Genomic DNA, 13660 nt, shown 5'->3' with positions numbered 1-13660 from the left:
ACTTACCAAAATCTTTACTGATTAAAGATTACTTCAAAGCATACAGATTTGCAACTTATATGTCAATTTATTAATTAATATTTATTAATAGTGCACGATGGCTAAATACACCCAGCCTCAGCCCAATCCATACTCACAGAGAAATAAAACAGTCAAAATATGTGCATCAGTAAATATACCCCAGAAATATTTATATTCTAATACACCCCAATAATAGAGGCTGAAGTTAGTTAGTTATACACCACTGCTTAATCAAATGGCTGCTTCTTCCCTGCAGCTTCTTATTTTGTACAACTTTTGCAAAAATAATTACTTATTTTATAACAAGACACACAAGGTGTAGACTGATTTTTACCATTAAAACTGATCAATTATTTAAAAAAAAGCAAAGTTTAGACCCCCGCATTTCTTTTATGTCTAACCTTTTTTGTTTTATTCTACATTTTTGTTAAAAAGTGATTTGCCTTACTCTTTTGGTCGTTTTGATTCCATTGTGTCTTATATTACATAAATTCCATTTAGAACTTTTTGCTTTTTTTATATTATCTTTTTCTAAAAACTCACATTTTATATTAAAAAACAGCAAAGGGGCCTACTTGTTTTTTTTTTATAAATCTCCTTTTCCTTAGAGAGATTTTTCTTTTTAGTTTTTCTGTGTCCTTTTCTGTGTATGTCTTTTAATAATAATAATAATAATACATTTTATTTATTTGTAGGTGCCTTTCTAAACACTCAAGGACACGGAACAATAGATAAAACACAGATTATAAACAAAACTAAAATACAAAAATTAAAATCAGACAGAGCAATTGTAATCAAAGAGAAAAAGCCGTCTTAAAGAAATGAGTTTTAAGTTTAGATTTGAAAAAGTGAAAATGATTTAATATTTTTAAGCTCAGGTGGTAGTGAGTTCCAGAGCTGGGGAGCAGAGCATTCAGTTGCTGCATAGTGGTAAGACAGACGAAGGGGACAGTCAGGTGGATGGAGGAAGAGGATCTAAGGGTGCAGGAGGGAATGGCAACATGGAGGAGGTCAGACAGATATGGAGGGGCGAGGTTGTGGAGAGCATTAAAAGTTAACAGAAGAATTTTGAATTCAATGTGGAACTTAACTGGAAGCCAGCGAGCTGCTGCAAAATGGGAGTGATATGGTGGATAGAGGGGGCTCCAATAATGATGTGGGCAGCTGAATTCTGGACCAGTTGAAGCTTATAAAGAGATTTGTGAGAAAGACCAAAGAAAAGGGAATTGCAATAATCCAGGCGAGAAGTGACGAGGCTATGAACAAGGATAGCAGTGGTGAGGGACGGTGGGCGAATACGATTTAATGTTACACAAGTGGAAATATGGAGACCGGGAGATGTTACTGATGTGAGACTGAAAGGATAAAGTACTGTCAAGGATGACACCTGTGGGGAAGGGGAGACAGAGGAATTATCACTAACAAATGAAAAATGATCAGTTTTGGATAATGTTGATTTTGTACCAATAAGGAGAACCTCAGTTTTGTCACTTGTATTTAATTTAAGAAAATTTGAAGAAAACCAGGATTTGATTTCTGCTATGCAATCGTTAAGTGAGGAGGGTGGAAACAATAGGTTTGCTAGTGAGACAGAGCTGGGTGTCATCAGCATAAAAGTGGAAACTAATGTTATATTTACGAAAGATATTACCAAGGGGAAGGAGGTAAATAATGAAAAGGAGGGGCCCCAGGACAGAGCCCACCTGAAGTAACAGCAGTGGGCTGGGATGTGAAAGTTTTAAGCCTAAGACGTAGGATCTGAACTAATCTAGTGGTGTGTGGGTAATGCCAATCGAGGATAATCTATTGAGAAGAGTCGTGTGACAAATGGTGTCAAAGACTGCACCAGATCAAGGAGGATGAGAATAGGAATTGAACCAGAATCAGCTGCCATAAGGAGGTTGTTAGTAATTTTTATAAGTGCCGTTTCTGTACTGTGGAGGGGACGAAAACCAGACTGGAACTGTTCATATAGATTATTTTGAGATAAATGTATTGGGGTTATTGCAACAGTTTTAAAAGATGAAGGAACAGTACCAGTAGTGAGAGAAGAGTGGATTATAGCAGAAATGAGAGGGACCAAAGAGGAGAGGCAGGCTTTAACCAGAACTGCAGGGAGGGGGTCCAGCTGACAAGTAGATGACTTGGATTTGCAGATGAGATCTGAGATTTCTCAGAAAGTGGGAAGATGAAAAGAGGAAAATGAGTGAGTTGGTGGGTGAAATTCAAATGCAGTACTGGAGGAATTCATACAGAGAGACTGGTGAATCTTCTGGATTTTTTCATTAACTTACTAATATATTGGGGAAAATCTGAAATGTGTATGTGTGGTAGGCTAGGACAAAAACAGAATAAGAAAACGTGCGCATGAGCTTATCCCGTGTAATTGTATGCAGCATGAGTGCTTTTACTTATTGGTATTTCACAAATCTGTTGTCTTCTAGTCATGGTTATTTACTATATAGTGCCTGTTACATATCTAAATAAATAAAGGATCTTTCTGGAACCTTCAGATTGGTCTTTTGGAAACCAAAAATGGTTCCCCTATCCACTGAAAAAAGTATAACATTGATGTTGGTCATTCAATGTAAATTTTCTCTTTCAAGCAACTTATGATTAGTCATTTAGTGTTGTAGCTTGAAATAGTTGGTTTCACATCTCAATGAAAGTAAAAAAATGTGTTTGTACCAAAGTAAGTTATGGTGGAGGGACTAAACATAAAAATCCATCCATCCATCCCACTATATCCTAAGTACAGGGTCACAGTGGTCTGCTGGGGCCAATCTCAGCCAACAGAGGGTGCAAGGTAGGAAACAGGGCGCCAGCCCACCGCAGGGTGCACACACACACACACCCACTAGGGACAATTTAGTCTGCCAATGCACCTAACCTGCATGTCTTTGGACTGTGGAAGGAAACCGGAGCACCCGGAGAAAACCCACGCAGACACGAGGAGAAGATGCAAACTCCACGCAGGGAGGACCTGGGAAGCAAACCCAGGTCTCCTTACTGCGAGGCAGCAGCGCTACCACTGCGCCACCGTGCCGCCCACATAAAAATCCTATTTCAGTTAACCTAATATTTTAGGTTGTTTGTGTGCTGTTGTGTGCTTTCCAGTGTGCTGGCTTTCCAACTGCCAAAAAAGAAGAACACTTTCTCGAGTGTAGTGGACGTGGCGATACAGGTCTGGTCATTTTCAGCAGCAGACTTTTATAATGGAAGATTTCTGGTAATTAACCCTGTTTCTCAACTGTTAATTTTAAGTATAAGAACTCATAATAAAACATACTTTCAAGAAAGCTGTAGAAACATTTTTTTTTTTTTTTTGTATATTTAAGATTCACACTGCAAAATGCTTGTGTATTTGCACTAGATTTTTAAATAAATGTAAAGAGTACAGCATTGGAATGTGTTATGTTCATAATTTTTCTAATAGCATAAAAACGGGTTATGACCAATAAACCATTTTAAATTGTAACACTTAAGAAATAGATTTACTTCAGTATAAAACTAGTGAATTGCACCCAATCACTCTAAATGATTTGAAAAATTGTGGGTTCAATAAGATAAAAAGAATTATATTGGTTCAGATTGAAAATATTAAGTGTGAATCATTACCTTCATTATTTTAAGTTAAATGGAGGTTATACTTTTTTCAGTGTAAAGTTTAAGCAATTGGAGTTTGAAGTGTATGGAATTATTGAGGGAGTCAGAACAGTAGATCTTTGTTACCTGAAAAACAGTTCAACAGAACATAAGGGCATAGATGGAAACCAGTTAAGAGCATAAGTTGAAACATTACTTCACTATTTGGAAATAGTGTCCACTTTTAAGTAGGGGTTGAATTTAATTTAGTTTTGTTAAATTTGACTTGATTGTATGGGATGTTATTTTTAAAATAAAATCAATAAATACTTAAAAAACGAAAAAAAAAAAAAATTAAAAAGTTAAGATGCATTTGATGCACTGTGCATTTTAATTAGTAATGCTATCTCATATCTCCACAAAAAGGGTTGAGACTGAAGACCATCTGTGCAGAGTCTGAATGTTCTATTCATGTCTGCAAGAGTTCCCCTGTCATTTTCCAAATACGTGTCGGTTAGTGCTTCCTAGTGGAGGGAACGGCCTTAGAGGGCTGGGTAACAGTGAGAAGAGGGTAAAGTTTGTTTATGATGCAGTGAAAAGAATAAGTCCATACAATATTGAAACTGTACATCATTTTTGTGAGACAGTTAAGTGCAACAAAGCAACGACCGTCATCTGACCCAAGTAACTTTCCTGCCCAGGGTCATAATTTCCTGCTCTTGCCATGCACTTGCAGACTTTCTCACATCTCTCCCTTCCTTTCCCCCCCCCCCGTGTGGTGTACAGAGAGAGACAAGTATATCTCCTCCCCATGCAACCCAACCCCCCCCACGCCCATCTCTCGCTCTATCTGTTAGACAAGGCGTCTCCGTTGGTAGAATGTGCTACTACCGCTTTGCCGAACACCACACGAAAAGAGTGCTACAATAATTTTTGAGCAGTCATTAAAAAGATGTCTGTTATGAAGATAAATGCATGTCTTGTACTGTTGTTGGCGTTGGGTGAGCTATTATTATTATTATTTTTTTTTTTTTTTTTACACAGCAGATATATAAAATGTTTCGGTTAACTAATGTCAGACATACTTACAGTAGCACTTGTAAGGTAACTTTATTGTCGTTCTGCGCTATTTTTGCCAAATATCTGAATTATTAAGTCATCTGATGTGAGTGTGTGTGTGTGTGTGTGAGAGAGAGAGAGAGAGAGAGAGAGAGAGAGAGAGAGAGAGAGAGTCAGAATTACGGATGGCTTTAAGTGCGGAGTTGTGCGCACAATTTTGCACAGTGCGTGGGGGAAGGTAAGTTATTCACAGCCCTGCGACTAGAAGGTAGGCAAAGATCGCTTCCACACAGACCGTTGGGCTAAGAGCCTAATTAAAAACAAAAGTTGGTTGGAACAAAAAGTATGCAGCCATGTGGGGGTCCCCAGGACCGAGTTTGGGAACTACTGTCGCAGACCGTTTTGAAGGTTAGGATAAAGACCCCTGTTTACTCCGCTGAATGGATCTGAAGTCAGTAATTATAGCAAAGGCTGAAAGGCATGAACATTTTTAAGGATATTTCGAACAGGCTTTTTACTCCTAACGTGATATAACTTCACTTTCGAAGGGCTTTGGACAATTTGTAGAGTACGAGATGTACTTGAACCCCTCATTAGCGCACCCCCACTTCACCTCATGCAAAAGTTTGTATTATAATTTGCAAAAATATAATTAATTTGCGCAAGGAACCACCTTCTTAGAGTTTTGGGGACCTCTACTCATTTGTTCAGTGTCGATCAAAGATAAACAACACGTTGTACATAAAATACATTTTTAACTCTGAAATATTTCAACAGTTTGGAAGTGTTTGAGTCTTGTGTGTCTTTAATATCAGTTACTTGGCGTACACAAGAGCATGTGAAGATAAATACATCCACTTGCTTAATTTTTGAGAATTTGAGAATGTTAGATCTTCACATTTCTTATATATTAAACTGTTTTTTTTTCCAATTAAACGGGAATAGGCGTCATCTTTGCATTAACTGGATTCAACGAGTTATTTTTTTAGTGTCACGCTAAGTATAATACCTTTATTGTGTTTTGTCAAGTGTTCGGAGGAGACATACAAGCACGAATTTCATTATTTTCATATTGTATATAATTATAATATTAAATTATTAATTAATTAAAATTATTATATATAATTATATATATATAATTTCATATTGTGCACACATGATACACTTATATTTCCTTTTTAAGTTAAGAGATATCCATTTTTTCACTTATTTGTTGCTTCGAAAACAAGAAAAGTTTTTGTTCAGGGTGATATTTATTTTATGTTTCGAATTTAATTTAATTGAACTTTAAATAATCATGCTTGCTGATATTACTTAGCATTTTAAAGTTATGCTGAAAATTTAATGTTGAAATAAAACCATTAAATTATTTTCTTTAAAAAGAGGCATATCCACCGTGCTGTTGTCATTACTCAGCTATTTTATGTTAACCCTATTTAAAATTAACAATATTTACTACTCAGAACACGGTATTCCAATTTTCCTGATATACAGGCAAATGAACTTGAGTTAGCATTAAACAGACAAGTTTTATGCACATACTTCCTATATTTGCATAAATAATAATATTTTGAACAAAGAGCCGCTCCTTTTTTACATCATTTTTGTACAGTGGAAAAGAAACTAAAGATTTTTAGTAATTGTTTTTTCCAGAATGCTGTGTGTTTTGCGTCGTGAAAACTGATGATCATTTTTTTATCCCCACCGATATCACAAATTTTTTTTTCTTTGCCTCCTAGATAAAACGAAAGAAAACACGAATAGTGTAATCAAACAAAATAAAGGAAAACGTGCTCTATATGCTTTAATGTCTTTAGGGTACTGTAATTAGGGTAATGTAAATCGATTTAATGGAAATAGGTAACAATTTTTTAAGTAAATCCAACGTCTTATTTTTTTTTTTAATAGACTTGTAAGGAGATGAGGTAGATGGCAAGAGATGAGAACATTATACATATATGACAGGCAAATGCAATGATTTTCGGAATATATACGGAATATATAACACCAATATAAAGTCAGCATCGGAATATAAAGTCATTCCCGAATATATAAAGTCAGCGTTGGAATATATAAACTCATTCCTGAATATATATATTTAAAGTCAGATTATATTGATATTGATTGAAACGACTCAGGCACATTTTTAGTAAACTCAATGAGTTCCTAATACAACGTAATGAAATAAGTTAACAAAAACTTCTTCAGAACAATATATATATCTATATATATATATATATATATATATATATATATATATATATATATACATACATAATACCTTTATGTTTAATACGCTACCGTGGCTGTTCATTTGTCTGTCCAGGATTTTAAATCACTTGTAGCTTATAAACCGTTTGACCAATTGACCTGAAATTTGGTACACATATACTACGTGACGTCTACTATCCGCTTTTGGGGTGATGATTGACCTCCAAAGTTATTTCTTCTTTTATTTTTATTTTATTTTATTGTAGAATCAACTCTCGGCACCGGGCAGCAGTGTGGCCGTGTGGTGCATGTGTATGGGTGCCATTCTCATCTCTACCACCTTTGCCATCACTTCCCTTCCCTCTTCATATCTTAAATCATTCTTGAGGCAGAAGTGAAAAATTAAGGAAAACGTACTAAGTAATTGCAACACAAACACTGACTTAATCAGTTTTAATGTGAAAAGATGCCGACTGAAGAAGAGAAGAAGTGGGCCGCTAGGGTGGTGAAAAGAAGAGCTGCTCAGGAAGGAGCAAGCGCATCAACCTCTGTGTGTGTGTGTGTGTGTGTATGTATGTATGTATGTATGTATGTATGTATGTATGTATATATATATATATATATATATATATATATATATATATATATATATATATATATATATATACATGTATATATATATATATATATATATATATGTATGTATATATATATATATGTATGTATATATATATTTATATATATATGCACGCACACACACATATATACATACATACAGGGTGGTCCAAATCTAATTATGCAACTTTTAATGCAATGCAGGAAAACAATGCAAGACAAAAGAATTGTTCAAAATATCTTGTAACAAATGAAAATGTACTTACATTGAATGAATTCACTGATTTTCCATGTAATGTCCCACTTGTCCTCCATTCAGTTGTGAATTCTCTATGTAATAAACTTAATAAGGGGTGGCACGGTGGCGCAGTGGGTAGCGCTGCTGCCTCGCAGTTGGGAGACCTGGGGACCTGGGTTCACTTGCCGGGTCCTCACTGCGTGGAGTTTGCATGTTCTCCCCGTGTCTGCGTGGGTTTCCTCCAGGCGCTCCGGTTTCCTCCCACAGTCCAAAGACATGCAGGTTAGGTGGATTGGCGATTCTAAATTGGCCCTGGTTTGTGCTGTGTTTGTGTGTGTCCTGCGGTCGGTTGGCACCCTGCCCAGGATTGGTTCCTGCCTTGTGCCCTGTGTTGGCTGGGATTGGCTTCGGCAGACCCCCGTGACCCTGTGTTCGGATTCAGCGGGTTGGAAAATGGATGGATAATGAAAATTGCATAATTAGATCTGGACCACCCTGCCACACATCTGCCTCCACCAACAATGACCCAACATTTGATTCACACTTCTTCACACTGTAAGAAGTTTCTATAGCTTGATATTTGTGTGAGTTACATTAGTAATATTGTGTAGTGTGTAGCCTACTTTCTAACTTACATGTCTGAGCAGCATGCAACAAAATAATGATCTGCAGTGGGTTGCTGTTTTGTCCAGTGTTTGTTCTTGATTTGTACCTAAAGCTGTAGGTGCAAGTTCTTGGGCTTGTGATTCTTAGTAGAACAAAACCGGTTCAGACATTTGGAAAAGTTCAATTTTGCAGGATACAATAGCATACACACAACAAGCTATTCCAGTATTTCTTATAAAGGTATATGCTTTCTTACCAATATACATGTGGAGTCATTAAAATGATGTTAAAAAATATTGGTAATTTATAAGAGGCCAAAAAGATGTACAGTTCTTAAAATGAATAACAGCATTTATCCTTAAATATGTATTTGTTCATTGTAAAAGCAAAGGTCAGTTGGAATTGGAAATAGTGAACCATATGATCTCAATGAATTTTTGAAATTTGTCTCCCATATCTTCTGCATAGCTAGTTTGCTATCGTTTCCACCTATACCTGCAGTCAGAACACAACAACATGGGTGCTTCTAGCAAAGGTCAAATGTTGCATATAATGTTGGATTATCATCAGTCAGCAGTGCTTGGCTAGTAATAATTTACTTCCTTCTTTTCTATAATAGTATGTCATGCATGTGTGTCTATGGATGACCTTTTGGGCTCAACTACTCTGGGATGAGAGGGGACGCTGTCCATAATTATATTGTCCCTTCCTTCCATAGTTCCGAGAAGACACTCCATGAGGGCAACTGACCATACATCCACTCTACCGAAGCCAGCAGAAACTCGGGGAGAGCTCCATAAAAAACAAATGTCTCTGTAAGGAGATGTCTGAGTTTAGATCGGAGTGTGCCACAGGATGGAGCTCCCAATGCAGACCCGCTGGCATGCTTAGGACAAGCCAGCTTGGCTATGGCACTGAGATTTTTCTATTATTATTATTTATTGTATTTTTTTTTTTGTTTGTTTGTGTTGCTTCCTAGTGATGAAGCGCTGCATTGACATCCATTCAGATTATCTGTTTGCCATTTTTTAAGTGATAGGGCAAAAGTCTTCTCACACAGATAGCTAGTAGAAAATACAAGTAACATTTTAACAGCAGCGGCGATAGTTTACTGCCAGGGACTACAGTGAAACTAGGCTTTAGTACTCCTTATCGTAATGCTTAACAAAGATTCCTTTTTTATTTATGGATATATTTATTTCTATTTCACATTCCAAAATATCAACACAGTTCTTTTTCAGTTTCTTTTATTTAACTTGAAGCACTTGTCTCTACCTTACTTTCGGTGTCATCACTATTCTATTGTTTTCACTTTTAAAGAAGGCTAAAAGTTTTTTTTTCTTTTCCATTTTGTAGGGTTTACAATTTTACAGCACAATGACACAAGAATTAAGTTGCTCTCCGACATAACAAAGTATTTGCAAATGTGCACATATTGTCGAGAGTCGAGTTGAAGCAATACTAGCAAAACTCTCCAACAAACAATGTACTGTCATGAAAAGAATGAACCTGCCTCCTCCATAGCTCCTTGGTGGACAGTATGTACCGCCTATACTCGTCGTCCAAAGCAGGCAGCGCTGTCCCACTCCAATCCTACATGATCCAGGCGTATAAGCGGCAATAACTCTTTCACAGACCACTGTTCTAAGGGTGCTTATTCAGAGCATAGATGCTGAGAAGTTGGAGCCAGCACCAGCATGCATCAGACCAGGAGCAGACTGGGTCTCAAAACCGGTCCGGACATCCTTCAACAAGTGAGGTGATGAGGTCAATCCGCTCAGTCCATTATTCATTGTAATTTTCTTAACAATTTGTAACAAGTATCCAGCTCGCTACTTGCTATGAGCCTATGATATGAACTAGCTGTTGCCAAACTTAATCTGTACACTGTTGTGTAGACACAATTTAAAATTTGACGACATGCTTAGAAATAAAATTTAATGAAAAATACAAATTTAGTAACACGGCTTTACACGTTATTAGATTACATGTCAAATGTCAATGTCATGCCCAAGTGCCAGTTTCAGGCTAGTAGCTTACGCAGTTCGCTATTTTTATCCGCCACATCATCACCAATACTGCTAGTGTCAAGTCTGGCTATAGGATATTTTTCTCCTCCGGCATCAACATGAGCGCCTCAAGATGTTCTCGTGTCATTGTGCTTCTCACGAATTTTTTGATTCTCTTCAACGCAGAGCCTGATCTTTAGGCGGCCTAAAGCAAAATAAGTGATTACAGGTATGAAACAATTACTTTCAACTCGATAATCAAACTGCTCATTCACAATGGAATAAATGATAACAGAGGATATAATGAAAACCTCACATGATTGAAATGTTCCATTAACTTAACGATAAACTATACATGTTCCGTCCTAATATGAAAAATTCCTATGCTTTATAACTTTATTTCCGCATACTAATAATCGCAGCTGAAAAACATTAATTATCGCTCGCGCTGACGACCAGAGAAGAATAAATTGCATAATACATAATCTAAACTAATTATTAGTACCGAAGAATTTAAATACTAGATATGAGATAAAACAATTTGCAATAATCCATCCATCCATCCATTTTCCAACCCGCTGAATCCGAACACAGGGTCACGGGGGTCTGCTGGAGCCAATCCCAGCCAACACAGGGCACAAGGCAGGAACCAATCCCGGGCAGGGTGCCAACCCACCGCAGGACACACACAAACACACCCACACACCAAGCACACACTAGGGCCAATTTAGAATCGCCAATCCACCTAACCTGCATGTCTTTGGACTGTGGGAGGAAACCGGAGCGCCCGGAGGAAACCCACGCAGACACGGGGAGAACATGCAAACTCCACGCAGGGAGGACCCGGGAATCGAACCCAGGTCCCCAGGTGTCCCAACTGCGAGGCAGCAGCGCTACCCACTGCGCCACCGTGCCGCCCATTTGCAATAATGTATATGCTAACCGAAATGTAGCGGTATCGAAATAGAAATCGGCAAAAGGCAGTTTTGACCAAATTTTCCGCTGCAACGTTGTGTACTGACAACTAAAAGATCTTGATGACGTAATACGGTATATTATACAGAACTATATAAATCGCAGTACCGGACAGAGTAGTTTGCCTCACCAGTTATTTTATTATGCCATTTAACATAGCATAGACATTATTTTGGAACTTGAGCCTGGAAGGGGAGGAGCGGAGGGCGGTGTTGTTGGACTACAGAATCCACAGAGAGAGAGATCTATCCCATATAGATATACTGGCAGAACAGGCACCATAGACAGTGAAAATAAAACTTTTTCCAATTCTCAACAGTGAAAACCTCAGTGTTATCACTACCACAAACAGTACTTATTCATTTTTTTTTAAATCCAGACAGGGGAGGAATTGTATTTTGAATGCGTAAAATGTTCCAGTGGTTACTTTTGTGCTTACAGTACACTTGAAACACATATGCAGCACAACTGTATGGTGAATCCAAAATGTGTCTCTCTGACAGTTGTTTACTGTGCATTTCTTCTGCAAACTGATAAACAGGAGAAAGTTATATTTACTTATTAAATCCACTAATGTCTCAGATATTGCGAATTTCCCCTTGGGATTAATGAAGTATCTATCTATCTATCTATCTATCTATCTATCTATCTATCTATCTATCTATCTATCTATCAAGTAAAAATGTTATGTTTACTGTAAATCAGTTATGTCATAGAAATAACAGCTCTCATTTCAGCAGATTCATATTAATATAATTTTTCCCAGGTGTGTATTGAAAGTAGTTGCCCAGTACAGGCTCATTTGGTGGTGACATCTCTCAACTGGTTTTCAGGGTTCATCTCAGTTGGCCATTTGACCCCAAAACTCCAGGAGTATTGCCAACCTTCCTCTCTTTCTATTACACACGAGAGAGAGGATGACCTTATTATAACCCTGGGTCTCACTGGTGAACAGTTGCTATTGATGTGCACATTGTTCTTCTTTTATCGAGAAAAATTGCAGACTATAAAACTGCCTTTAACACTTGTCATTTTTGTATTCATGATGCACTTCTATAAAATGTTTATCACTCTAGTGGAATTTTCTTTATTTTGCAAGCCTGCTAAGATGTAAGTGCTCATATGAATGATACTTTTCTTGTACTATCATATTTCTATGGCATGATCATTTATTATCAGTTACATGCCCAGGCCTTGTGTTGTCAGATGTGTTGTAGTGTATACTTTATGTTACTAAAATATTTACCTGAACTCTACTTTTAGTACTTGAGTTGCAGAAGTAAACCTTTTGTTGTGTCTTTTTACTTTAGAGGTCTAGTATTCAATTTATTTACTTCTTTGTAGGTGTGTCTACTGAATTCAATGTATCCATTCCATTTCCTGAGCTTTACACTTCCATCCAATCAGATGTGCTGCTGCCCTGCTACTTTCCTATAACAAATCCTAAAGATGTAATGTATGTATTACTGACTTGGAAACACAATGGATTGAATCTGGTGGAGTTTAAATATGGAAAAGTCCAAGACAACAGCAAATTGCAAGTTTTGGAAACAGATCTGGCCAAAGGAAATGCCTCCATAACCCTCCAGAATGTGACCATTGCACATGAAGGTGTCTATGAATGCATAGTCGTTTTAGCTCCAAATTCAGGAAGAGATCGCATGGATTTACATGTCACAGGTAAAGAGTGTTTGTCAAATTAGTTATGTGTATGTAGAAGAGTAAGTTACTAAATGCACAAGAAACCTTTTAGACTGTCTGTGTTGTCTTTTACATGTGCCATCTTTGGTATGCTAAATCATGATGAGAAGGAGAGTTCAGAAATTTAACTCGCTGTAAATAATGTACAATTACACATTTATCAGTGTCACTGTATCACTTTCATTGCTTCAAACCTTTTCTGTTCTCCGGAGGGCACAGTGTGGGAGACTTGGCTGAACAGTTAATTAAATTGGGGAATTCCAGTAGTCAATACTGTGTAATTTATCATGTCCATATAGGACATATGGAGAAAATAATGTGAGTTTTAGCTTCAAAAGCTGAAAGTATGGATTGAAGTTCAGAATTTTCAATTTCAGTTGTCATTAAATTTGGCAGTAACTTAGGACAAAATTCAAATACGTTTTGACAAAATGGTACCTTGCACTTACATTGTACTCAGAAAACATTCAGACCCCTTCACTTTCTGCACACCTTATCATGTTGCTGATTTCATTTTAAATCAATAAATTTGCAGTTGTTGCCCCGTCAATCTATACTCGATAAACCATGATGACAAAGTGAAATTTCAAAAAGGGTTGTAAATTTATTAAAATTTATTAAAAATTAGAACTGAAATCTT

General features: G+C 37.0%; 1 protein-coding gene across 1 annotated transcript in view; it reads left to right on the top strand.

The window, feature by feature from the left end:
* Window positions 1-13660, top strand: part of LOC127529814 (uncharacterized) — a 44020-nt gene that overhangs the window by 18248 nt on the left and 12112 nt on the right. The window contains exon 2 of the mRNA XM_051934718.1: window positions 12664-12999. Within this exon, the coding sequence (XP_051790678.1) occupies window positions 12774-12999 (226 nt within the window). The 5' untranslated portion in view covers window positions 12664-12773. The remainder of the gene's footprint in view (window positions 1-12663; window positions 13000-13660) is intronic.

This window comes from Erpetoichthys calabaricus, chromosome 12 (assembly GCF_900747795.2).
Source record: "Erpetoichthys calabaricus chromosome 12, fErpCal1.3, whole genome shotgun sequence".
Taxonomy (NCBI): Eukaryota; Metazoa; Chordata; class Cladistia; order Polypteriformes; family Polypteridae; genus Erpetoichthys; species Erpetoichthys calabaricus.
The sequence above is the reverse complement of the archived record's forward strand: the minus strand, read 5'-3'. Positions and strand labels throughout refer to the sequence as shown.